The sequence below is a fragment of the Panthera leo genome, chromosome C1, assembly GCF_018350215.1.
Source record: "Panthera leo isolate Ple1 chromosome C1, P.leo_Ple1_pat1.1, whole genome shotgun sequence".
NCBI lineage: Eukaryota > Metazoa > Chordata > Mammalia > Carnivora > Felidae > Panthera > Panthera leo.
In genome coordinates this window covers 210,838,307-210,864,814 of record NC_056686.1, presented here as the reverse complement: position 1 = coordinate 210,864,814, position 26,508 = coordinate 210,838,307, and the positions used below count along the sequence as shown (strand labels likewise).

At 44.8% G+C, this 26,508-nt stretch overlaps 1 protein-coding gene and 1 non-coding gene across 2 annotated transcripts in view; one reads left to right on the top strand and one right to left on the bottom strand.

Moving 5' to 3' along the window:
* The window catches only part of DNER (delta/notch like EGF repeat containing), a 316,552-nt gene that overhangs the window by 137,810 nt on the left and 152,234 nt on the right, over nucleotides 1-26,508 (top strand). Inside the window, exons 3-4 of the mRNA XM_042950397.1 lie at nucleotides 529-623; nucleotides 3,323-3,489. Of these exons, the coding sequence (XP_042806331.1) occupies nucleotides 529-623; nucleotides 3,323-3,489 (262 nt within the window). The remainder of the gene's footprint in view (nucleotides 1-528; nucleotides 624-3,322; nucleotides 3,490-26,508) is intronic.
* On the bottom strand, nucleotides 1,703-1,787 carry TRNAG-UCC. The gene has a single exon. It is a non-coding gene; the product is annotated as a tRNA-Gly (tRNA).

The following is a 26,508-nucleotide window of genomic DNA, read 5'->3' as shown; positions in this document are numbered from 1 at the left end:
CAGCGAAGGTGTAGTCCATAGGGGAAAAAAAAAATAGGCAGCTTCCCAGTCCCCTGGCCTTAACGCATGCTCCTGAGACCCACCTCTGCACAGGGCAGGGTCACCCAGACTTAGTGCTTCTTGCCTACTGTTCGTTTTAAGGCTCGCTCTCCTAGTTAATGCTTGCTGCATAGAAGCTAGTCCTTAAAGCCTGTCCTCTGGTTCTCCAAGCATTGAGTCCCAGACTGAGCATAGAGCAGAGGCCACTGACTGCTCGCTAAATGGAAGACAGCGGGGAGTGGACCCCTGCAGCGTCCTGTTCATCAGTCATAGCGATCTGGGAATTGGTAGACGCTCTCAGGAAAGCTTTGGCATTTCAGGAAACCAAGTGGCAAAGCTTTCATTTTCTTTTGAGTCTGTACCATGTCACCTGTCTTCTCTCTGTCTCCACCTTAGCGTCACCCAAAGGTAGCTTCTGGAATTTTGCTTTGTAATATTATCCTGTGTGATGATCAACCCTGATAACTTGTTTCTTCCTTTTTTCCCCAGGTGGTCCCAGATATTGCCTGTGGGAATGCCAGTGCTAACAGCTCTGCCGGTGGCCGCCTGGTAACCTTTGAGGTGCCACAGAACACGTCGGTCAAGTAAGAAAACTCGCAGTTACAAACCATTAAGATCGATACTGTGACCCTATGCTAGGTTGTGTCTGTCCATGTAACTGGTCAGTCCAGTGAGAGTCATGAGCAGAGTTCCATGTGTAGATGTGGCCTAAGTGGCTCAAAATCCAGAAGGAGCTATTTCAGGAAAGAATATTGCAGTGGGGATCCTGTTGGGTGGAGATGTGGAACTGGATGGGGTGAGTAAGGTGCGAGATAAGAAACCTTCACTTCCCAAGTGACTTTTGCTTCCAGAATTCTTTGGTGTCTTACGATTTGAATGGGCTGTTGGTTAAATTCATGTGCATCATTTGCCCCAATTTAAAATCCAAACGTTACAATTTTATCTGAGAAGAAAGTGTTTTGTTTTGTTTTTATTTTTTTACTTTAATTAATTAATTTATTTCTGAGAGGGAGACAGAGGGAGAGGCAGACAGAGAGGGGGACAGAGGATCCAAAGTGGGGTCTGTGCTGACAGCAGAGAGCTTGATGTGGGGCTCGAACTCACAAACTGTGAGATCGTGACCTGAGCCGAAGTAGGACTCTTAACCGGCTGAGCCACCCAGGTGCCCCTTGTTTTGTTTTTAAACTTAAGCTCCTTCAAACTACATACTGCCCATGGAGGTGGGCAGGGATGGGGAAGAGGCAAGGGGTCTGCCCCTGCCGTGTATCAGGTGCTCTGTGTCACTAGGGAGTGGGGTGGAGCCAGCCCTGGAGTGACCCCGTCCCGTCTCCCACTACTCATTCTTCTCTGATGCTAATTACCTGCCAATCCCCCTGTCCCCATGTAGCCAAATGGGAGTTTGCTGTCCAGTCTTCAGGGACTTTAGAAGGCCGAGGGACATGTGACCCTGGTTAACTAGTGCTCTGTATCAACTCCCTAGTAGGGGGGCCGTGGGCACTTTGGGCCTCTTCTATTCATACAGAATTGTTTTTGCCCACCTTGCTTTCTTTTTTAAAATGTTTATTTTTGAGAGAGAGAAAGAGAGTCAGAGAGTGTGAGCAGGGGAGGAGCAGAGAGAGGGGGACAGAGGGTCTGAAGCAGGCTCTGCACTGTGATAGCAGCAAGCCCGACGCGGGGCTCGAACCCACGAACCGTGAGATCATGACCTGAGCGGAAGTCAGACGCTCAACCGACTGAGCCACCCAGGCGCCCCTGCCCACCTTGCTTTCTAAACAATGGGGTCCCTGAAATGTTTGGAAGGGGGACTTTGTTACGTTGCCCCTGCGTCCCTTCCCCCCGGGGCCTTGAACTCAGTCTGGTGGCGGAAGAGTCAGAATGGGCAGTGAACTCCGCACCGGGAAGAAGTCCCCGCGGGGAGAAAGGTGTGGCATCTGAGGCAGCTTCCAGTGCTACCAGCAGGGGGACCCCGGTCCTAAGTGTTTCATTGCTCATAACACAGATGATCTGTGCTGGTCAGAGCTGGCTTTGGGGAGGATCAGTCGTTTCCTTTACGTGTATGAAACCGTCTCATAGTGCTTTCTTGTCTGGGTCATATTATCTTTCTTTCATAAGCCTTTCCAAATAGTTCTGATCCTCTATCCCTTTAAATACTCTACCCGCCCCCCGATCAGCTTGAAATTCTCCAGGCCCCTTCTGGGCTTCAGGACTGGGCAAAAATAGCAGGTTGACCCAGGCTGAGTCATCTCTGGGTGCCCTGAATTCACCTGCAAGAGTGGCTAGCCCCCGTGCACTTTCATTTATTCACGAATTCAACCTTTTACGAAACCCCGACTGAACACCCAGCTGCAAGCCAGGAGCTCAGCGCTTAGTACGCCGATCTTCTCCCGAAGGTGGAGACCTGGTTTTCTAGGAGCACAGAGGAAGCAAGGGACAGCTTCCGGGCGGTGGGAAGGTGGTCAGGGCAGGTCTCAGAGAAGAGATGACCCGTGGGCTAAGCCTTGCAGAATGTCACTTAACCAGGCATGCGAGGAGGCAGAGGTTGGGAGCTGGGAGGGAACCTGGTTGGGGAGGGACAGTGGGTCCATGTCGCCGGAACGCTGGGCTGCAGGATTTGAGGCTGAAAGGGGAACTGAGGCCGAGGCTGATATGCTTCCTAGCATCTCATTCTTTGGACTTTACCCTGAAAATAAGAAGCCAGGAGAGGCCTGGAGCATGGGAGGTGACACACTTTTGCTTACGTTGGCAGCACAACTCAGGTGGCCATCTGGGGATGCAGGACACATTTGTAGTAAATTCAAGCAGGACTCATATCGTGTGGATGTGGAAAGATTTGTCTCTAGAAGAACTCAGTGTACTCTTTTATTTATTTTTTTTTAACGTTTATTTATTTTTGAGAGGAGGTGCAGAGGGGCAGAGGGAGAGGGAGACACAGAATCCGAAGCAGGCTCCAGGCTCTGAGCCATCAGCACAGAGCCTGACGTGGGGCTCGAACCCACAAACTGTGAGTTCATGACCTGAGCTGAAGTCAGACGTTCAACTGACAGAGCCACTCAGGCGCCCTAACCCTTTTATTCGCGATGAAAATTGTTATTCGAATGTGAGTTATCTATTGGTGTTTTCTGTGGTATATTTTGAAGCAAGTGGGAGACCTTTGTAATGATTTCCTGAGACCTTTGTGGATGTATGTATATGTCATTTTATTTTTATTTTCGACTTGGATGGACTGGTTCTAAGATGAATTTTTCTGAAAGGGACTTTTGGTTTACTTCACCCCCATTTTCAGAATTCGGCAAGACGCTGCGGCCTCGCTGATTCTGCTGTGGAAGGTCACGGCCACGGGATTTCAGCAGTGCTCCCTCATAGACGGACGGAGTGTGACTCTTCTCCAGGCGCCTGGGGGTCTGGTCCTCTTGGAAGAGATGCTCGCCTTAGGGCACAATCACTTCATCGGTGAGTTACGGAGGTCTGCCCGTCAACACATCTGATTCCACCCAACCTTGGTTTGGGCGTTAGGGCGTTTTGCTCAGATAATCTGAGTTCTGGCCATCAACAAAATGTCCTCCATTTTCGAGGAGGTTTTGCTTAAACATCCAAATTGATTTATAAGGTAGCATCTCCTGTGTGGCTCGATATGGAAAAAGCGTGGGCTCTGCAATCCTGAGACTATTCGTATCCCAGCCCTGGACAGAGCATCATAGATGTGTGATCTTTGGCGCATAATGTTCTGAATCTGCTTTCTTTTTGACTCCAGTCTGCAAGATGCTGGACAGGGTACAGTGGGCAGGAATTGTGGGCAACTTCAGGCACCAAATGTTGGTGTCTCAGAAAAAACCCTGTTCTCCCTTGATTTACACCTGACCTAGAGCCCGGGGCACAGCACCTCGGAAGCGATTGGCTACATCTGAGCCTCTGACTCACAAGTGACTTGAGGACTACATCTTCCCCCCCGGGCTCCTCTTCTTCACCCACCTTTCCCTCCTGGGTCACTTTTGACTTTTCACTTTCTCGAATAGTGTCAGTCTGCAATTTCACCTGCCCTAAACGACCACATGCCCGATTAGCCCAATTTTCAAGTTCCTCTGCCCTAGAGTAGAAATGGCCCTCGTAAAGCGTGACCCCCCACTCACTGCCTCCTGCCCCTCCCAAGGGCGACATCTGGGCGGTTTCCAGAGGACCCTTCCCCTGGTAGGCATTCTGACTGTACCCTGTGTTGCCTTCACCCCTCACCCAGCGCAGAGTATCTTTGGGGTTGGAGCTTGTAACCCCAGCCCCTCTGCAGGCGGACATCGTCAGCTGCTTTATCAGAGCTCCTTGCATCCCGCCGCCTCTACTCAGACGGGAGCTCAAGTTCAGCCTCCACCCATCCCAGTCCTATGCGCCCAAGCAGCCCCTTGCGTCCTGCTGTTTATACCGCTCCCTGTCTGATCATATATGCTAACAGTCCTCACCTGGGGAGGGGCAGTGACAGCGTCTCTCAGGGGTGTTGTAAGGGTTCAGTGGGATAATGGGTGTGAAAGTGTAAGTTACAAATGTTAGGGATGATTCTAGGTACCTTCTCTAGCTTGTTCTGAGAGACCCTAAATATTTTGCTAAATGAAATGGAAAAGTATATGAAAGACATATTCTCTAAGGTGTATGTTGGATCCAAATTTCATAATGAAGACAAACTGGTGAAATGAAATGCTCGGCTCCATATAATTTTTGTCACTTTTTCATTTGGTCGACCCTCCTCTGGTAAGAAGGCCGTTTCCCAGTCTTTGGAAATCCAGCTGTGGAGTGGTTGGGGGATGTTACTGGGTGGAGAGCTTGGTGTGGGGGACAGACATACTGGAAAAAGAGAGTAGGGTATTTCATTTCGGACTGATGTTTGTCTGTTCAGATAGCTGTTGGATTACAGCATGATGTAATATTGTCCAAGTCAAATCTGAATTTCACTCCCCAAAACATACTTCCCCGTCTGTTGTAACAGTTCATCTAAAAGGATATAGTTTGTGTATTTTGGTAAATAGTTTCAATTTTATTTCGTATTGATTTTGTCGGTTTTTCTTTTTAGTGGATTAAGCTGTCCTCTGACGTGGGGCTAACATTTCACAAAAACATATGTGCTGTCATCACTCTGTACAATGTCGTTAGTGTTACCAGAAACTATCCATTCGAAATGTTAGCTTACCTTTGATATTACATTTAGTTGTAGCATAACTATAACTTGAGACTGATGTTGGGGTTAAGGGTAGAGATTAATAAAGAAGGATTTTCTAGCATTAGTATAATTTTATACCCTTAAGATACACGGAATTATGTGAACTCTAACAGAATTTGTGCTCATTTTTCTAACAAACAATTGCATGGCAGTGTATTGCTCCTTACAGGAGTAACTTTTGAAAATTTAAGGTGGTATATTAATAACTAAGGAATTTTTTTCTCAAAAATTATACTTGAGGTGCCAGACGATTTTGAGATGAGGTGATGGTGATTTTGAGGAACATGCTTTATTTCTCTAAGCTGCTATTTTCCTTTTGGAAAATTTGTGGTCTGATGTCTTTTTAAATTTCATAACTCGAACACATTCTAAGTGCTTTGGGCGGCTTTGTATTGGAGCTCACAATCTTCTAGTGTTATTCTCTTTCAGGATGGGGCCAGTCTTGTCCCAAGCTTTTTCTGAGGAAGGATGGCTACCTTCCTCCCAATGGACCACAGGCTGCCACACATTGCCGGCTTCTTCCTTTATGAGGTCTTTTCATCTTAAAGGAGCAAGATTTACCTTTTGTAATCATCGTGGAAGTCTTATGTTTACTGCATTGATGTGTGTTTAATGTTCTTTTTAATTTTTTTAAGGCAGCTTCTTAAAATGATTTATTTTTACAATACTGGGCTCTCTAGACACGAATGCATTTTAGCTAAGAACCAAAAGACCATTCTAAAGAGTACAGAGCCTCCATTGACAGATAGACAAATGGGATGCCAGTGCGGGTGGGAGAAAACTTCTGCACCAAAGGGCCAGTAAACCTCCAGACTTGTGGTGCTGTGTTCTAGTCACTACCACTCCTTTCTAGAAAGAGAGGCACTTGCAGGAATTGACTGTCCCTCTCTGCCCTTCATTCTCAATTGGGTCCACTTACAGAATTGATGACCAAAGTTCTTTTAATATTTCTTTTTAATTAATATATTTATTTTTGAGAGAGAGAGAGACAGAGAGACAGAGAGAGAGAGACAGAGACAGAGAGAGAGAGCATGAGCAGGGGAGGGGCAGAGAGAGAGAGGGAGAGTGAGAATCCCAAGCAGGCTCCATGCTGTCAGCACAGAGCCTGACCTGGGGCTTGATCTCACGAATCATGAGATCATGACCTGAGCCGAAACCAGCAGTCAGATGCTTAACCAGCTGGGCCACCCAGGTGCCCCTGTTGCTCTGTGCAACAGTGTAGAAGAGTCCCTATGTGTTTTTGAGAGACAAACTTGGTCATCGTCACTGGCTTTACACAAATATCCTTTTTAAAAGTTTATTGCCAAGACCCTGTTAATGTTCTACACGGTCCAGATGATGATGTACTTATATTTGACCTATTTCAGTGACACTCCATTGAATTAAAAGAAATTTTTTTTGATGTTTATTTTTGAGAGAGAGAGTGCACAAGCAGGGGAGGGGCAGAGAGAGAAGGAGACACAGAATCAGAAGCAGGCTTCAGGCTCTGAGCTGTCTGCACAGAGCCCGATTCGGGGCTCAAACTCATGTACCGTGAGATCATGACCTTGAGCTGAAGCCAGACTGAGCCACTCAGGCACCCCCCATCCCCGCCACTGAATTTTTAAAACAGATTCCTTTCATTGACATTGCCTTATGAATATTTATACCCTTTGATCGAAAGAAAAAGATGATAAAACATTTCACAAAACATGTAGCTCTTCCTTCTGTGCCTCAGTGCATCACCTTTCCCTCCATGTTGTCACCCAGTTTCAATGCTTCTGCCCGCTCCTTAATCATCTCTTTGCTTTTCCTAAATGTGCTTCTTTCAACTATGTTATTTGCTTTAGGCACTGTTTTGAGGTCAGTCACTAACTTGACTTTTGTGTCGCATTGTCTGCTCCATGGCAAGCAGCCCTGGTGCTCAGGAGCTTACTGAGTGATTCATCCTCTCCCTGGTTCATGGCCCCAGATAGGAAGGGATTCATGGTTCCAGTTGTATTTCCACGATAAGCAGTTGTCGGTCTTGTGTAAGGTACTGTTTTTGTTTTTTCACTTGGGGTTGCTTGGACACATTGCTGGGGTAGACACTCTCAGGGATGAGGGCCCAGCCAGCTGTCTGGTGTGTGGGCTTCGTGTGAGAAAGCGGTTAGAGGTTGTTGCCATTTCCGCAGGGTAGAAGCCCCATTGGACTCCTTTTCTAGATTTTTCTTTCTCTGGTCACCTGCCCTTAGGCTTATCTCCCAGTACTTCTCCGTGGTCTCTGTCCATCCATTGCCTGTCCCATCCCCACCTGGACCTCCCCCTGCTTCATCTTGTCCATGCCTCAGACCCCCCAGATCTGTTCTTCTTTGAGAACTCATTTAAACTCTCCTTATTTGGAGTGGTGTAGGAGGAAAATGGCCAACCCAAAATTCTACTCTACCTGGATTCTGAAATCCTCTGAAACTCTACTTATGAATTCTTATAAACACACAGGCAACCCTGGAGTATTCTCACAGTTAGTTCTTATTTTGATCAGAAAACCCAGGTGGCGAAGCATGTCTGCTTTACCTGTATTTCTGCTTACCTGCCTGTTCAGAGAAACCCCTACGTTTTCCTTCACACTTTTTTCTTTTATAATCCAGATCTGTTGTTAACTCAATCTGGCATTTTTCTTTCTTTCCCCTTCTTTGAAATTATTTTCATTTTGACCCATCTCATTCCCTTCTCATTCTTTCTTCTTCTTATTTTTTAATGTTTATTTATTTGAGAGAGAGAGAGAGAGAGGGAGAGAGAGAGAGAGAGAGAGAGAATGAGCAGAAGAGGGGCAGAGAGAGAGGGAGACACAGAATCTGAAGTAGGCTCCAGGCTCCAAGCTGTCAGTGCAGAGCCTGACGCAGGGTTCGAACTCACAAACTGTGAGATCATGGGATCATCTTGACAGTGGTCTCACTACTCGTATTTGCCTCTCTGTCTTCCCTCATTCTCTTCTCCTGCCTGTAACCCACTGTTTTTCTCTATAACCTCTTACCATATTTATATCATTCTTAACAATGTGTAGTACATTTCTGACATCTAATTTATTTCATAAAAATGAGTGCATTTTTTTGTTGAATCCACACCAGTGGTATTTTGTTCATGACCTATTAAAAAGCCGCCCTTAGGACTTGAGATCTGCTTCACCTTCATAAAGAAGTGAGTAGTGCAAGCTGTAGCCCGTAGCAATGTCCTTGTAGGAGTTGGGCTCACTTCTTCAGGATTACAGCTGCGAAAGTAGCCACAGAACCCTTGAGATAATGACTTCCAGGTCTTTGTAGCTGATGTTCTAACTAGATGAGAAATTTTCCCATTCTGCCTGTGCCCCCTGGGAGGGAGTTATAACGCACTTTAGGTTTCCTTGATTCTAAATTTTCAGCTTAAAAAGATTCTTGTCCTGCAAAATGATTTCTAGAGCAATGTGTTCTCTTTAGTTTCTTCTCTTGACAAATAAGGGGGAGTAACACGGTACTTTAGCAGGTACAGTGAAAGTTGAGACTTTTTCTTTGGTCAGACTCCACTGGTGCAACAGCCCTTCACAGCCTCAGGGTTTGCATCTTTATGGTCTTGACTGATAATTGATCCTTATTGGCATCATGACGTTTCCTTGGAGATACAATCTTTTGTAGGATGGCAGTTTATATACCGACTTAAAAAATGTTTTTTAAATGCTTTAAACTTTTATTTTTTTGAGAGACAGAGCATGCAAAAGTGGGGGTGGGACAGAGAGAGGGAGAAGAGAGAATCCCAAGCAGGCTGCATCCCCAGCACAGAGCCCAACGCAGGGCTTAATCTCATGACTGGAAGATCATGACCCGAGCCAGAATCAAGAGTTGGATGCTTAACCGACTGAGCCACCCAGGCACCCTGACTTTTTTTTTTGTTAATGACAGAATTTTAAATATACAAGCAACTGATACTTTATTCTTAGGCAGAAGTTCCTAATCTGGGCTCAGTTGGACCATGGTTCTGTGGCAGCCATGGGAGTCAAAGGTTAGTTTTTGAGAATCCCATGAATCTCCTGAAAATGCACTGTAGATTTTTATGTGTTTGTGCATCCCTCTAAGACAGGGCTAAAAGTTCATTGGATTCTCAGAGATACTGAGTGCAAACATTTTAGAGGTGCTCACTTTAAGCTATGTGTGTGATCCTTTGAGGATACATATGCTTTTCAACATTCTCTGTTTGTTTAGCGATGTTTCTTTTGACAGACTTACCTGCTTCCTGTGTCTCCATATCAAGGAACTTAACCAACGTTCATTTAGGGCAGCAGGGCTGTGGGAAATACTCAATTCTGTGTTAGTTTAGAAAGTACACCGTGCATGCCTCTCATTTCCCAAGCACTGTGCCAGCCTGGAAATGCAAACATGCTGTAGGTGGGGTCTCTGAGCGAATGGGGCAACAAAGGCAGAGACGGGTGCTGTGGACAAGGGACGTGCAAAGTGGCACAGGGTTCAGAGGAAGGAGCAGCTACCTGCCAGGGGAGGTAGGGCAGGCAAAGTGCTCTCCTTGGATGTACAAAGTGCAAGTGTATGGCATTTTGATGGCACAGGAGTCTGTGTCATTCAGATAATTTAACGATAGTGCTAGAAGTTGATGAATGGCCATCACAACTGGAAATAGAATTTAATTTCAGCAAGCATGCGATGGCAGATCCCATCCATTCCTCCAACTGCCTCTCGTGTTGGGTGTGAACAAATTTCTATAGAGTGAAGAGCTCCAGGTGTGAATTTTATTTCTTGGGCTCTCTGTTTATCTTCAACGGGCAAAGGAGGGACCGACCCTCTAGTCTTTGACAATGGATTTCCAGGTAGTCCTTTGGAATCCTTCACGAAAGCTCTATTTTCTTATTCCTGAACTCTCTCTCTTTCCTCCCTTTGGGTAAACTATTCATGTGAACGTTGACCTTTAAAATACGTTTCCAAAGCAATTTAGCTAGAGTTGGGATGCTTTGTCCTGTGAGTTTGGTGAAGAGAACAGTTTGGGGGAATGTGCTCTGAAAAGACAGGGGACACCATAGGACATACCAGTTGGAGTAAAGGGTGGTGGGCAGTATTCACAGGGGAAGAGTTCAAAAGAAAAGTAGGGACAGGAGATTTCTTAACTTCATAGTTTGGCTGGAGAGCTTCCCGAAGCCATCCATGCATAGCGGCCAATATTATTATAATTTTTTTTTTTTTTTTGCGTGTGCCTATCTTAGCAATTTCAACATCAGGTCTCTGGATAGAGGTCTTACTTTATTTCAGCCGTTTCTTGATGAATTCTTTTGTTTCTCTCTCAGGAGATAAATAGGCCAGAGACTCCCCCTCCCCACCTGCCATGCTTCTCCATCTTGTTACTGGCTGGTTTCCTGCTCTGTGTGACCTCCCCCCTGTGACCACCCCCCCTGGCCGTGGCTCCCTGTGGAGGACACAGGGTGGCAGGGAAGGGGTGGGAAGGGAAAAAGGGCAGGTATAGACCAAGACTTGTCAGAAGGAAGGATTCCCATGCGGAGTAAAAGGTGCTTAGCATACGTTTTCCTCTTACTTGTTGGAAAAGGTCACTGGGAGACGCGGAACCAAATTGGTAATTCTTGCAACGGTGAAGATTTTATGGCCTGCTTATCTCTCCTCCACACACTCTTTAAGCTATATTTTTCCTGGCTCCGATGTCCATTTTAATTTGTATTTCACTATTTAATGGCATACATTTTCTGTGAGCTCCTCAGGTCTTATGGAATAAGTTCGGATATAAAGAAATAAGATAGAGGTTGGGGCACTTGAAATTTTAATATATTCTTTTACTATACCTTGATAATACCTTCATGATTATGAAGTGTTTTAGGACCATTAGGATATTTGCATCCTAGCTCTGACCCAGTAAAGTAGGGTTGATTTTTGGAAATGCTGTAACTCATCATTCCCGTGTGCAGGTTGCTATAGGACTAGTTTCTAAAATTACCCCCGCGTCCTGGCAGTGTGAGACCTTGCTCAGTTGCGTGAAACCTTTGGGCTTCCTTTCTTTAGACCTTCTGCAGGTCATTCTCAAACAAGCAATATTTTATTAGCTTCTACTAGTGGAGGTGGATTGAGTACACAGCTTGCCATCCAAATCTGGGTTTCTGAGATCTCGGGCCCCTTGGCTATACAGTGAGCTGGAACTTTCCTGTCTAAGCCCACAGGTACTAAGCCTCCTCTAGCCTTTGGAGTGAAATCTGATTTCTTGCAATCATAAGATCCCACTGTCCCGAGTCCCCCCCGCTTCACGACTATCACCCTGTCTGACTACTCTCCCATGGTAGGTCTCGTCTCGTGGTAGGGACTCTGTCTTCATGAAATTCCCAGAAGTTCTGCTCAGCTCTTACATACTGATGCCAGCCCAGAGTGGGGCTGTGTTTCCCCTGTGGTTTAAATGGCTGGTTACCCTTCGCTGATGTTCACCTCACCCAACCCTGCACATTCCTGTTTGTTCTTATCTCTGGCATCATTTTTTCCCCCAGCTCTGTCTCCTTCTGCTTCTTTTAGACTCATAAAAGTTTTGCTTTACCAGCTAAGTCTCACTTTTTCCTCTGATAATCGTAGTATCAGCGAGCATCACACAACGTAGCCTCTGAATGCTCTCTATCCTCTTTTTTATGTATGTGGATTTTATATCTTTTGATTAGACTGTAAATTTCTAGAGAGAATGGACCATATCACGGCTCCTTGTATCATGATGGCCATATGGTGGCCACCCGAGTGATTAAATTTTGTTCGCATGTAACAGTTACTCTGCTCAGTAAATGCCAGGGGAAGAAAATTTCTAGCTGGAAATGTCAATCTTAAGAATTCTTTGTAGATTTTTATAACCCTGTGTCCAGGGCATTTAGAGTTTCCCCCCTTTATTACATTAAAAGTATTTTAGAGGATCAAATACAAGAGAGAAAGAAGGAAGGAAAGAAAGAAAGAAAGAAAGAAAAGAAAAAGAAAGAAAAAAGAAACTTCTTCATTTCCATCATTCTTTCTTCTTTCCATCATTCTTTAGGGAATACTACATTTTGTATTTTGTCCTTTCAGGTGTCGTGCTCTGGGGGCCTGGGGGTAAAGTAGTCAAAGAAAATTGGGAAAGGATACCAGCTATAGAATCATTAACATCTTCTTTTGCTAAAACTGTAAGATTTAACAAAGAAAATGCAAATATCTCACCTTTTCATGGTCACCTTAAAACCACAGTTGAATATGGTCTATTGAACTCCCTGTAAAAGAAAGAAAAGAAACTTGAAAGTGTTCAAATAAAAAGCAATAGTTGGAACAAAAGTAGGGGATGGGTAAGGCTGCCCTGAACAGCATAATTTGGATAAAATTCTTATAGCTCCCATTTGCCTGATTGGAAGATTTCTATTAAATTAAAATTTACCTAGATTGAAACCACATTTCTGGATTATCAGCAATCACGATTATTCTGTTTTGATCTTTTTATTATTGGTATTGAATATTAGAATTTTTTTTTTATTAGTTGTCCTTGCACTTCAATGCCTTGCTCTTATTTTCCTAAATACTGTCATGATCAGCATCATTTATTTATTGGTACCTATTGATAGTGGTGATAAACTAAGCATTGTAAACACAACCACATTCCATTATGGACGTGTGGGGTCCCTAGAGTTGACAGTCTAAGGTTCCCCGGGGCCCCACAGAGTGTTGGTTGTCCTGGCTATGGTGGCATGAGATGTTTCTCTTACCCCCCGGGACAGTCTGGAATTAGGCTCTGTGGAAAGCAGATTGCCGGTCGACCCACAGACCTGGCTGCTAAACATCCAGATTCCTTTACAAGCTCTTCAGGTCATGCTTTCACACACCGTAATTTGTGCGGATCCTAGGAACTAATCAGGAAGTAAAGGACAACCATGTGATAGAGTACTACGAATCCAGATCCGTGCCTCCGAGCACGACTGTCCATTACAAAGCTGCTTCTGTAGATTTCAAGCACCAGTTTCAGAATTTAAGGGAACAAAGAGTCTGCTGGTGATTCTCCTATTATGTGGGCCTGATGCCTCAGGTGGAACTGTTCGCCTGGTTTCGAGAGGCAAACTCAAGGTAATGTCTTCGTAACCATAAATTCTCCCTTTCTCCCTCTCCCTTCGGCCACATTGTCTCTCCCTCTCCCTCAGCCTTTTATTTTAAAAAATTAAAGTAGCACATTTTACTAGTGGATTACTTGGGAGAAATTAATTAGTAAGGAAAATTATCTTTATGTTTTAAAGAATTTCTTGTTAGCTCTGAAAATAAATACCTTATTACTTAACTGATAATAGTTTTAACCCAAATCTTATCCATAGAATTCGAACTGGTTTTTTTTTCCCTTTTAACTTAGGGACACACCTTCTCAGGGCTTTACCAGTTTACTGTCCAAGTTTTTCTTAGCTTCTGTCAGCGCAAATTTCAAGTTAGAAAGTAATTTAATTAATCGCTGTTTACAGCCAATTTCTGCCCCTCTATTGTACCTCTTTTTCTTCTTTCTAAGGGGGAGAGAGGGAGTATGGGAAAGAGTGGAAGAAAGAGGGAGGGAGAGAGAGATTGATTCTTAGGGCTAAACCCTGGAACTACGGTTTTCTCTCACCAAAAGATAATATACTCTCTTTTGAAAAACTTGAAGGCTCTATGACAATAGATAATCTAAACATAAATAGCATTCACACTATTTTTTGGTAAGAGGAGCACATTCATACGCTGTTTGATTATTTGCCCATTTCACTTCATGTGTCACTGACATTGTTTTGTGTGAATAGGTCTTCTTCATGGCTGTATAGTGTTCCATCAGATCAATGTACTGTAATTTATTTAATCAATATGCTGCTGTTAAACAGTTGGCTCCTTGATATCTTTTGCCTTTTTATGTAGAATTTCAAGCACTGGTATAACCTTGCCTTTGGATCCTTTCTGATGATATATTTGGGTTAAATTTCCAGGTACAGAATTTGCTGGATCAAAGGGTTTATATATTTTAACAACTCTGATATGCATTATCAAACTGTCCTTAAGTTTCTTCCAATATTCACTCAGGTCAGCTAGTTTATCTTTGAAGGAGCATGGTGTCCCCTTTCCACCCACTTGTGGCTAGTGGCTGTTAACTCAATTCAACTTCACATTTACATACACCTCTTAGCAACTTCCTTAGCCATCTGAAATGTTCAGGGATCTCTGCAAGGTAGAAAAGTGGTAACAGTTTCCAGAGAAAGGACAGTACCCATCTCTTTAAGCAGAACATATATAAAGTGGTTACACGTCGGAGTCATAGTAAACAGAATGGTTTCAGTGTATTATTGCATTTGCAAGTAGACATAAAATGGTGGGGGAGGGGAGATGGGGAACGAACAGTGGTCATGTTCCTTACCACACAGTCAGATTCTAGTGACATTTCTCCTGCTTAATGCTATACAAAGAACATTCATATTCCAGAAGGCTGCAACCCCAATTCCATTTCTATCTCCTCCTCTTAGATTCTTTTGCTTTCCCATTTCCATATCCTGAAGGTAGATCTTTAAGTTCCATCTCTGGTAGACTTTTTATGGGTCAAAATTACTCTGTGAGAATGGGGCAAAGGATTTTCCAGAAAAGACAAATATTTTGAAAACCCACGAGGGCTGCTTTAGAGACGATCACTTGACTTTGACACAAGATCATGGTAGTCGTAATTGTTTTTCACAAAGCTCTCAGGTCGAAAACTCAGAGCAGCAAGTAAATGGACCAAAATAGGGCATGTCAGCAGGAAAAAATTGCCTAGCTTTTGGGTGAGGAATATAAATAATTAGGATTTCATTTCAACGAGACTCTTTTGCTTTCTTTTCTCTAACGCTCTCTCTGACATTTGGGTTTTGAATGCCAAGTTATTTTTGGTATTCACCTACATCCCTAACAAGCAGTGTGCTCACGGTTGTCCTGTTTTAATGCCATAATTGTGAGTTTGACCTACAAAAGCTATATTTGCCTGGTAGACAAATGGGAAATCTCATTAAGTAAATACACGGAGAAATACTGTTTGGCTGCATCAGTAGTGATAGCAGCCTCTGGAACACTACCGTGTCAAAGAAACAGGATCTGTATCCTCTCCTCATCCATCCACCTCTCTGTTTACCATCAGTGAATGTTGATTAATTACCACATGTAGGACACTGTTCTCAGTACTGGGGATACAAAGAAATAGAAGGTTCCAGTTCCTGTATTTGAGAGATTTTTTAGGCTCCAGGCAGATGGGACATACTCACGTAACCCAGGTAACTCTTACTGTCCCATGGTTCAGTCTTGTTCATCCAGTCACATCAAATAAACCCAGTCCAGTAGCCAATAATGGATGAAAACACTTGGAATCTTTATTCATCTTGTTGAGAGCACATGAACAGCAGTGGGAAGAATGCATTCTTCCCATGCAGCAACAATCTTACTGATCTTCTCTCCTCATTACTCTCTTAACAGTCTGCATGTGTTTGGCACTGGCCTTATGAAATTCTCTCCCCCACTCTCATGGCCTGCTCCCCCAAATCTCAGTCCAGCATCTAGCCTTCGAGGCTTTTCTTGCCGTTTTCTTTTTGCACTTCTGGCTCTTTCTTCCACGTATCAGTGTGTAGTGTCTTGGGTCTGTTTGTTTGCTTTTAGTTCTTCTGTCTTGTCCCTTCTTGGGGTTCTCCACTACCAAGAATTTTCCTGGGAACTGACCCAGCACGCAAGCCCTTTCCCCTGAGAAGTGAAAGTAAGAGGAAGAGTATAGATACTCATAAAATAAGTAATTGCTGCTCTTGGTAGATACTAATGCTTTTGAGATGATAAGGAGCACATGAAGAGATAAATGAGAAGATAAAAGGGTGTGTATTAAATATTGGATGAATTTTAAGGGCTACATGAACTCACAAGGAAAGAATAACCACCCAGCAGAAAGTTCAGGCTTTGGACTTGTACATTTTGAGCTTGGCCTTGAACCGAGGAGTGGGTATAAGGGGGGAAAGACATTCAGGGTAGGAGGACTGGTATGGATCACAATGTTGGGGGGCGGGGATCAGTTAGGCTGGATCAGGGGATCTCAATCAAGAAGTGAGCCGTGGAAGATTCAGAAGAGGATAGGAGGTAGGAGTGAGAGGCTCCGGTGAAGGAGAGAGAGCACGGGTAGGTGGGGGCAGTGGTGCTGGTACAGTATGCTGAGCGCCGTGGAGTAGATTTTGGCGGTGAGCAGGAAGAGCCAACATCGGGGGTGAGGGGGGGAGTGGCAGCAGACGGCAGGTCAGCGCCTCCCAGGGACATTGTGAAGTTGGATTCTCTAGGCATGATTGTACGTCTTGGCAGCAAGGGGAGAGGCAGCGTCAAAAGTGACAGACATCGGAGTTGCAGAACGCAAGCGTGGTGAGGGCAGGGGACTGAGTGTGGCCTGCTCACTGTGATATCACCAGCACTTGCCACAGGGCCTGGGGGATGCAGGCGTTGAATAAACATTGATCAAATGAATAAGTTAAGTACATTTTGAATTCCTGGGAAGTAATCAGAGGGGGGTTATTTTGGAAGTGTGGAAACCCAGCTCAAACTGGGAAACAACCCCTCAAAAAAAAAAAAAAATCAAGCAGAGGTGGTGGGTGAGAGTCTCCTGCAACTGAATGTCCAGGTGTGGCTCTGGAGTCACAGACCCAGTGTCTCAGAAAGTTTGATCAGACACATTTCTCCCAAGACCATTACAGCCTTCTGGAACACTTGGTTTAGGCTTGTTTTGGGTTTTGTGCCTCTGATTTTATTTTATAGGATACGTTGTCGAGACACAGAGATGCGCATGCCTGCATCAGTCCACCCATCACACGTAAATACAGAGGTATGTGTGTGTACTTACGTGTCGACACACGGTTGCACCTGCACCCACAGATGCCCGTGCGTGTGTCTGCACATCCATGGATGCGCATCCGTACGTACATTTGCACATGTAGAGACACAGGCATGTATATTGCGCGTCTATGATTTAAAGGACTTGACGGATGGAGGACCGTAAAAGGGTAGACAGCTTGGAGTCTGTGAGTGAGAGCGTGTAAGGGCGTGTGAAATTGGACAATTAGTTTGGAAAGAAACAGAATCCTTAGAGTTGGAAACAATGCTAGTATATATGAGGAGGATATAGTACGTAGCTAATATTCATGAATAAAAACAGTAAGCAAAAACATGAATTCATTGTCAACGTGATCGTTGTATTTTTCCCTCCTGAAAAGATTTTCATTATTTAAGTATAGTCGACAGACGGCGTGATCTTAGTTTCAAGTGGATGGCATGCTGATTCGACAGTTCTGTATATTATGCGGTGTTCACCATAAGCGTAGTTAGTATCCGTCACCATACAGCATTATTTCAGGGTTTTTTTTTCATTTTGTTTTTGAGAGTGAGAGAGAGAGTGTACACACAAGCCAGGGAATGGGGCAGGAGGAGAGAAGGGGAGGGAGGAGAGAGCGAGCGAGCGAGCGAGAGAATCTCAAGCAAGTTCCGTGCTCAGCACGGAGCCCAACCCTGAGATCACGACCTGTGCCGAAATCAAGAGTCAGACCCTCAGTGGACTGAGTCACCCAGGCGCCCTTCAGTATTACTGACCCTACTCCCACAGTACTTCTCATCCCTGTGACGTCCTCATTTTGTAACTGGGATAGTTGTATTTCAAGGAGCATTTCCTTCAGAATATCAAAGTGTGATTGGCTTCGACTAACAGAGCCTCAGTCCAAAGCTTGCATTTTGTACTGGGAAGCCGGGTCTCCTGTGGTGGCAGGCAGCCCTTTTACCAAGGCAGGGACCCCCCCCCCCACCCCCCCATGAGCTTTGGATATGGAAGCCAGAGGGGATGAGCGAAGTAAGTGAAGGAGATTAAGAGGTACAAACTTCCAGTTATAAAGTAAATGAGTCACAGAGATGTAAAGTGTGGCACTGGGAATAGTCAAAAATGTTGTAATAATAGCGTATGGTGACGGATGGTGACCACACTCATGGTGAGCATAGTGTAACGTAGACAATTGTGGAATCGCTGTCTTGCACTCCTGAAGCTAATATATTCTATGCCAGCTATACGTCAGTGAAGAAAACTATATTCTATATCTTGACCTTGGTGGTAATTACTAGAGTTTTTATGTTTGGAAAACCTCATTGTATGTTATTGTATGTAAATTATACCTCAATAAAGTTCATTTATTTTTATTTAAAATTTTTTTTAATGTTAATTTTTTTTTTTTTTTGAGAGAGAGAGAGAGAGCTTGAGCGGGGGAGGGGTCAGAGAGAGAGGGAGACACAGAATCCGAAGCAGGCTCCAGGCTCTGAGCTGTCAGAATAGAGCCCAACGCGAGGCTCGAACCCACGAACCGCCAGATCGTGATCTGAGCCGAGGTCAGACGCTTGACCGACTGAGCCACCCAGGTGCCCCCAAAGTTCATTTAAAAAAAGAAAAGGAAAGACCAGGCCCCACTTGCTGTGTTTGATCAGTTTTTCTTTGTTTCAGATAGGAACAGAGGTTCATTCTGTTTGTTTTGTTCTGGGGCCTCTGCCCTACACACTGTGATTCCCTTTTAGATTTTCCAGCCGTGAAGGCCGTCTATTCAAAGTCAGATTGGGATTTGGGGCAGTGCAAGGCTGTAAGGGAAGACGGACTGGATTTTTAATTTGCTACACTGAGTATCCCTAGAAAGAACTGACGATCAGATAGCATTCCCAGGACTTCCGTAAAGACTGAAGCATAAAGAAAATCTGCTCTGGACAGATAAAGGAAACCCTCTGCAGCCCACTAAACTGCCAGTCACACAGACTTCTAGAATTTAGTTTTGAGAGAGAGCTGATTGGGAACAGGGACAGTCTGTAACTCACTCCTTCTTGGTGAGCCCTGGAGCAGGCTTGTGGTATTGTTTATGATCTGGGGCAGGGCACGGTTCATAATGGGGCTTGCCGCCCAAATTGGCTTGGGGCTCCGTGTTCAGGGCAGCTCCTGGCTGGAGCTGAAACTGCTCTGCTTTGTGGTCAGAGCTGCTACTGATTACTCCGTCCGCCAAGGCGGTTAGCGGACATGGGAGGTCAGGGGAGCGTTACGTCACTACCAGCTTTCTTTGCTGGCTTCCTGTTTCTCTTTGCCAGTCCATCCCTCTGGTGTCCTCGTATCTGCCGACACGCCATTTGGGCACCGGGCCTGTCCTCCCTCACCACCTCCCTCTCTTCTTTCCTGCCCCAAATATTTGTTTATTTTTATTTATTTAACTTTTTAGAAGTTTATTTATTTTGAGAGAGAGAGCGAGCAGGGGAGGGGCAGACAGAGGGGGGAAGAGAGAGAATCCCAAGCAGGCTCTGCACTGCGGGCACAGAGCCCAGTGCAGGGCTCCAACTCACAAACCGAGATCGTGACCTGAGCCGAAGCCAAGAGTCAGTCGCTTAACTGACTGAGCCACCCGGGAGCAGCCCCTCCCCAAAATATTTATTGAGCACCTACTGAGCTGGGTGCCTGCTTGGCACTGGCAGTAGAGCAATGAACAAAACAAATAAAAATCCTTGGCCTCGTGAATCTTATGTTTTAGTGGGGCCCCAGGTAATAAACGATTCCACAAATCAATAGAAAGTTACAACTGTGATAAGCACACCGTGCTAAGACTGTAGTTGATAATAAAAATCTGACATGAGTGTGGGGGATTGGGGATCACAATCTTGAAGAAAGGTAATTGGGCTGAAATATTAACTAGGCGATGGGGAGACCCTTCCAGGCAGAAGACTGGAACTGCATGTGCAAAGGCCCTATGGCAGGAGACAACGTGTAATATCGAAGAAACTGCAACAAGGCCACAAGGCTGGAGCTTAGAGAACAAGGGCGAGAGAGGTGGAGATGTGGTGAAGTCGGTTGGGTCAGGCACGCTGGGCTGTGGAGGCCACGTTAAGATCTCGGCGGGGAGGAGCTGTCGAAGGGAAGGAGCTGGTAAGCACATTCATCCTGTGTATAGTTCCTGCCGAAGCATATGCGTTTTAACGTGGCGGGAAAGAAGTCATCCTTAAGATGATATACCGGGCAGTTGGACATCGGGAGGAGCTGGCAAACCCACAGGTGTCTTTGGCCATATCCCGAGTCGTTCGGATTTACTAGGTCAGGCTGGAGCCGACGTAACAGTTAAATAAACTCTGTAGGTGATTCTAATGTTAAGTGTTTGTGAACCAGATAAGTGAGGGGCAGAGTGGTAGAGAACTTTCTGGAGCTCCAGAGAGTGGAGCAGATAGTCAAGGCTGCCTTTGAGCATCTCGAGGACTGAGGCCAAGGGCCTGACTGTTCTTATGGCGACAATGCTCATAGGAGCTAGAAATAGTCCAGCCAGACGGACTGAGTCTGAGTCAATGTCTCCCTCCCTCCCAGTCGTTTTTCTTTCAAACCCTGGCATACCACCGGGGCTTTACTGCAATACGTTGGCTAGTTTTATTTTTAGTACAATAATACATGCTCTGGAAGATGAAGTTGCTATGCATAATTCAAGAGGCAAACGCATCTCAAATTAGAACTCTGACCAAACACGTGTAAATTCAGGTAACTTCTTTCATGTGACCTCGAAGTTACCAGACCATCTAGTTGGTGCCCACTTAAATGTGAGGTTTTGAATCAAAGCAAGGCAAAGGAATGCGATAGAACAAAGGCAGTTGAAAGAAGGATCACGTCCACAATGCTTGCAACAGTTCAGAAGGTAAACACGTCAATCAACCGCATTTTATGTTAGCTCCTCTGCAGGCCTGGTTCTCTAACGCCTTAACATTTATAAAGTCATCTGCAGCCCAATTAGCTGTGCATTTATAATCTCCTATTACCCTCACATCAACACAGAGAAGTGATTAATTATTTTGACGTTCATAGTAATGCCATTAATCAGAATACATTCATTGGGTATTAATGACTGGATGCGGTGGGTAATTGTATATGAGTTCTACAGTAATTTAGCAATTGATTTACTAGTATTTGATGAGTTGAAACTGTACGAATGGAAGATTAAGTGATACAATTCTAACTGATTATGAAAAGGCGATCAAATAGACATTGAAAAAGATTAAACAAATGAAGAATTTCAATTGTATATTCTGTGTGAGCCAACAAAATTTTAAAGGAAAGTGCAAATTAATTTTCATGTTCTACCAATGGGTATTCAGGAACTGGCTTAAAAAAATGTGTCCAATTAGGATGTGGTTTTCATAGGCAATGAATTTCTTTTTTCTAAATGGAGATTACTTAATGCCAGAAATAGGCACAGGAAGAGATTTGACAGGCTTTGTTGTAAATTTTGCTCCAAGAAAAGATTTTATAATTTTATTTTTTGTACCATCATGCCCATTATATTGGCCAGCGTTTCTTATATTAATTGCTGCATATACCTTTTTTCTTAAATGTTTTTCAATCCTATGAATTGTAGCCATACCTCATTTATTCACATATTTTTCTTTACAACTTTAAATGTAGCCTAGAGCCTGGCTTCTTGAAGTAGAATCTAGGTATGAATTATTCAAAATGGTAGATAGTAAAAGGCACATTATTATGTATGTGTGGTGTACTTTTATTTAGACATTATTTTTAAATTCTAGCAATAATCTTTAAAAGTGGAAATGATTAAAAGAATTCCATTTAAAAGGTTTGATATCAGAGAAACCGAGTTAGGGGACTCTCTAAATGACCTCCACACGTATGAGCCAGCACTGCTGTTTTCTCAGGGGACCTGCTTTCCCAGAGCTATTTCCTCAGACCTACACAAGTCTAAGTTCCACTGAGGATCCCACTTTAAATAGACGTTGGGTTGTTGACGTTGCTGTGGATGATGGGGATGGTGGTGATGATGATGATGGTGATAATGGTAGTGATGATGGCAATGATGATGATGATGGGGGTGATGGTGATGATGGGGGTGATGGTGATGGTGATGATGGGGGTGATGGGGATGATGATGATGGTGATAATGGTTGTGATGATGGCAATGATGATGATGATGGGGGTGATGGTGATGATGGGGGTGATGGTGATGGTGATGGTGATGATGATGGGGGTGATGATTATAATGGTGATGGTGGTGATGGAGGTGATGGTGGTGATGACCATGATTTATAGAGTCCTTTCTACATGCTTACACTGTACTAATAGCTTCGCCAATATTAAGACCTTTACTCATAATGACCATCTCAGGAAATAGGTAGTGTTATTATCTCTGTTAGAAATAACCCAAGGCATGAGTGGTGTAAATCGCTCTCCCAAATTCAGAGGTGGCGAGAACTCGACCTGGTGGTAGAGCCAACTATGACCTCCCGTTACCCTGATGTCGGCACTTGGGCCTGGTTAATCATGTTAGTGTAGATAGTAAAGCCACTCATTAGGTGGAACTGATTTGAAATTGATGAATAGATGTGGTGGGCGGTTACTTCTGCAGTGTGAAACGTACACTATCTACAGGATAAGTGAGGAGTTACAAATTATAGACTGAACCTGCAGGTGAATATGCACATTCAGTATATCCCTATATAATAAAAGGAATGACAACTAGGTGTTTTTCCTAAGCTTGTGTCCGGTTCTTCCCACTCCTCCCCTGTCTATAGGTGGGCCACTCTCATGGCCAACCCTGCTTGGTGAATACTAAGGACTACAGAGGAGAGGGGTGATGGAATTAGTATTTTGTGAGATTGCCACACTAAGGAATAGCTAAATAGTGCTTCCTTCTGAGTCAAAGGGCAGATGGTGGGTGTAGCCCAAGAGAAGGGGTTTTATATGATTCCTTTGCACACGTGTATTGGTTAGACTCCAGTCTCATCTGCTGTAATAGAGAGACCTCAGATACACCGGCCGAAGCAAGTTCCAGGTTCATCGCTCTCCTGTTACAGTGAGCAGGCGGCTGGTCCAGGACCGAGAGGGCAATTCTGAACCCTCACCGCACAGGTTCCATCTCTGGATTCAGACCTGCTGTCCCCACTGCCATGGGGCAGTGGGATGGGAGGGATGGGCAGGGCAACACCTGCTCAGTCTTGGTAGATGGACATCACAGAAGGGCCGCATATCCCATCCCTGAGTCGCTGAGGAGAGGCGTGTTCTTTAACTGGGTGGCCCCGTTCTCAGCAAAAACTCCTCTATTATTAAAGGGATGTGAGGAGAATAGATACTAGTAGTTACTCCTGTGCTTCAAATACTCAAGTCTTTACTTAGGACAAATAACTGAGTCTAATATTAGTAGAGGAAGGAGTGTGGGAGGGTGAACCTGTTCTTGAAAAAAAGAAAAAAGAAACAGAAATATAGCACTCCGGGCTAGTAACCCTTTACTGCGGGAATAGATATTTCTTTTGGAAAAGTGTAGAACGTCAGCCTGAGGAGCCTTGGCTCATGTTACAGCGTAGAGCCCGTGTTTCAGTGCTGACTTTTCATAGTCTTCTCTGCAGCATGAACAGACAGAAGGTGCTGTTGAGATCTGGACAAAGCCAGGAGGCGGTGGTTAAGAGCCGCTGCCTCTGACAGTAAGATTTACTGAGAGCCAGTCATTCTGTCTTCAGGGGATAGCACGGTGACTGTATTGTTTTCAACAGTCGCTCCCCATTATCCCTGCAATTTCTTTGTCTTTGGAGCAAATGACGGCACTTAATACGTACTTTTCATAGTCGTTCGGCCAGGTGTAATCCACCCGATGATTTCGATGTGTGGCCACGGTAGAAGTATTTGGTCTGCTGCTGTTAATGTGCCCTTGTGTCTCCTGATTCAGAAAGCATTTCTGGCCATACGTTACTCGGGAACCGGCAGAAAATGAGGTAATCCACATGAGTGAGTGTTCCCAACAGCAGTATCCTGCTTTAAGGATCGAAACTGGAAAGTAAGCAGGCGAACAAAGAACCCAGCCTTTCCGTGGAAATCTAGAGCAAGCCTTGTTTCCAAAAGACACAAAGACCTTGAATGAGGTCCTGGGGTGGTTGGTGTGGCCAGGCACTACACAGGTGTAGTGACAGCTTTTCTGGTGCGTCTTCACTTTCCACCGTAACTCTCGGTCTGCTGGCATTGTCACACCTGCAAAAGAAAAGACAGCTTCGCTAGGGTGGTAGAGGGTATGAGTAAGCCTTGCTTTCAGGATCACGGAGCCCTGGACTTGGTCTGGGTTCATATTTGCTGCCTGCATCAAGCTCTCTTTTTTGCCTCTGGCCTGACATTGTCAAATGATGATTTATTTCTCCGGTTTTGCTTCTCAGTCCACAGGCACTGAGTCACAAATCCATGGGGATCCCAACCAGCTTATTAAGCTTTGTGCTAACCTCCATTCTACCTTCTTAAAAAAGTCGGTGCAGATACACCGTTTCATCCATGCTTCTGTGGCACGGGATGTGGGAACCGGGGGGGTTTGCCTTCCCAATGCCTATGTTAATACAAAAACCCTGGGTCTCCAGCTGGAGCTGAAACCCATAATATTTCAAGCCTTTCATGCCTGTCGGCTGCCAGCCATGGGACTTCCTGGACTGTGAACGGTTTTTATAGGTTATAGGTTTGTGCCAAATGACTCGCCAAGTCTTAATAGGAAAAGTCGGCAGTCTGTTTGCAAGACCTACTGCTCAAGTATTTACGGCCAGAATTTTTATTTTGCACGTATGCTTTCCTTTAACAAGAAAGAAAATGGTCTTTAGTCAAACCACCGAGGTGAGAAATGCAAATTTCCTTTGCCACTAATCCCAATGAGGTATTAACTACAAAGTCCATTGAAGACCTTTAGTGTTAATATTAAAGAGGACAAGTGGTAAAATAAACAGTTAATGGCCCGGAGCCGGCCATCTCGCTTGCTCTCCCAATTGATGCTTGACCACTCCGCCCCAAAGATAATGACTGGACCCCCTTTCAGCTGCTCTCAGCTTCTCATTGGCACCAGGGGAGGCGAGTTTGGCAAAGTCACCGTTTTAAAAGGACTGTAGTGATGGCAGGACGTTTTATTACAGTGTTAATGAGCACAGTGTGGGGTTGTGAGCAGGGCAGAGTGTTTGCATGGTTTTGTGCAAGCTTAGGGGAGGAGGAGTAGGGAGAGGCAGAAGGAAACCCAACTTTTATTTGTCATCGTAACGAGTTACTTGAGGGTGTTAACAGATCTCTGGCTAATCTTTGGAGAAAGTTTTCCTTCATTATCGTTTTCAAGCTCATTAGGGAAATCACCAGATGTGTAGCAAGTAGAAGGGGGCTCTCCAAGTGTAGCAGTAGCTTTTTCCTTCTTCCCTTCCTCCCTCCAACACCCCCTCCCTCTCCCCTCCCTCTCTTCCTCCCTCTCCTCTTCCTTTCCCAGCATCTGAATTCTAAGGTGAACTATGCAGCATCCTTGAAAGTTTTTGTCGGGGACCACAGTCTCCCCTTTCGATGCTGAAGTTGTCAAAGGCCTGCCATCATGTAGTTCCAGATGCCCTCCATGCTGCAGAAATCTTGTCTTTTCTTATCAACCCCACCGTGGAAATATCATGCAGCGACTTGTTTCAGGTAATTTTTCCAGTATGACTCTGCTGTGGTCTGATGTCAACACACAACTGAATTTATACTGTGAATATTGTCCTGTAAAGCTTGGTTCTGGCTCCCTGTTCTCTCTCTCTGTTTCCTCTCCCTACGTGCCCTTCCCTGTCCCAAAAATGCAACACCATTTGTATTCAGATGAAGCCCCAATTTAAATATTCAGCCCTGATGTTTCTAACTACTCATGTCCTACGTCCAGCCACCAGCTTTTGACCACTTTATTTGGAAAAGGGGTCTCATCACAATCTCAAATTTAGTCTGTTCGCAACAGAAATCTTGATTCACTTGCCCAGTATGACCCCCACAAGGTTGCTTACTGTATGTATGATTTTGTCTTTTCACTCATATCCCACATCCAATGTACATGAAGTCTTACTGGTTCTTCCTCCAAAATGTGATCTTTGAAAAAGCATAAGTCATGTGCTTTTCCCCTGGTTAAAGCTCTTCAATGGATTCCCATTTTACTAAGTTTCACGAGATGCCCGCTGATCTGGCCCTTCCTGCCTCTCTGTCCTCATCAAGATGTGGGCCATTGACACACTGATGTCCTCATCCGTGGGTCACACTGACCTTCCCATCCGTGTGACACATGACCTCCTCCTCCACGAGACACGTGACCTTCTCAGCTCTCTTTGCTGGCTCATTCTCAGCCTTTAGAGCTCATCCTGAATGCGGCCTCCTACTTGGAGCTGGGTAAACGTCTGCTGCCTGGAGGACCAATGAATCCAGCTTCCTTCCGTCCCACACTGCAGCCCATCCCACCCATCCCCTGCGCCCGCTTGCTCACTGGAGCACATGGTCTGTCCACG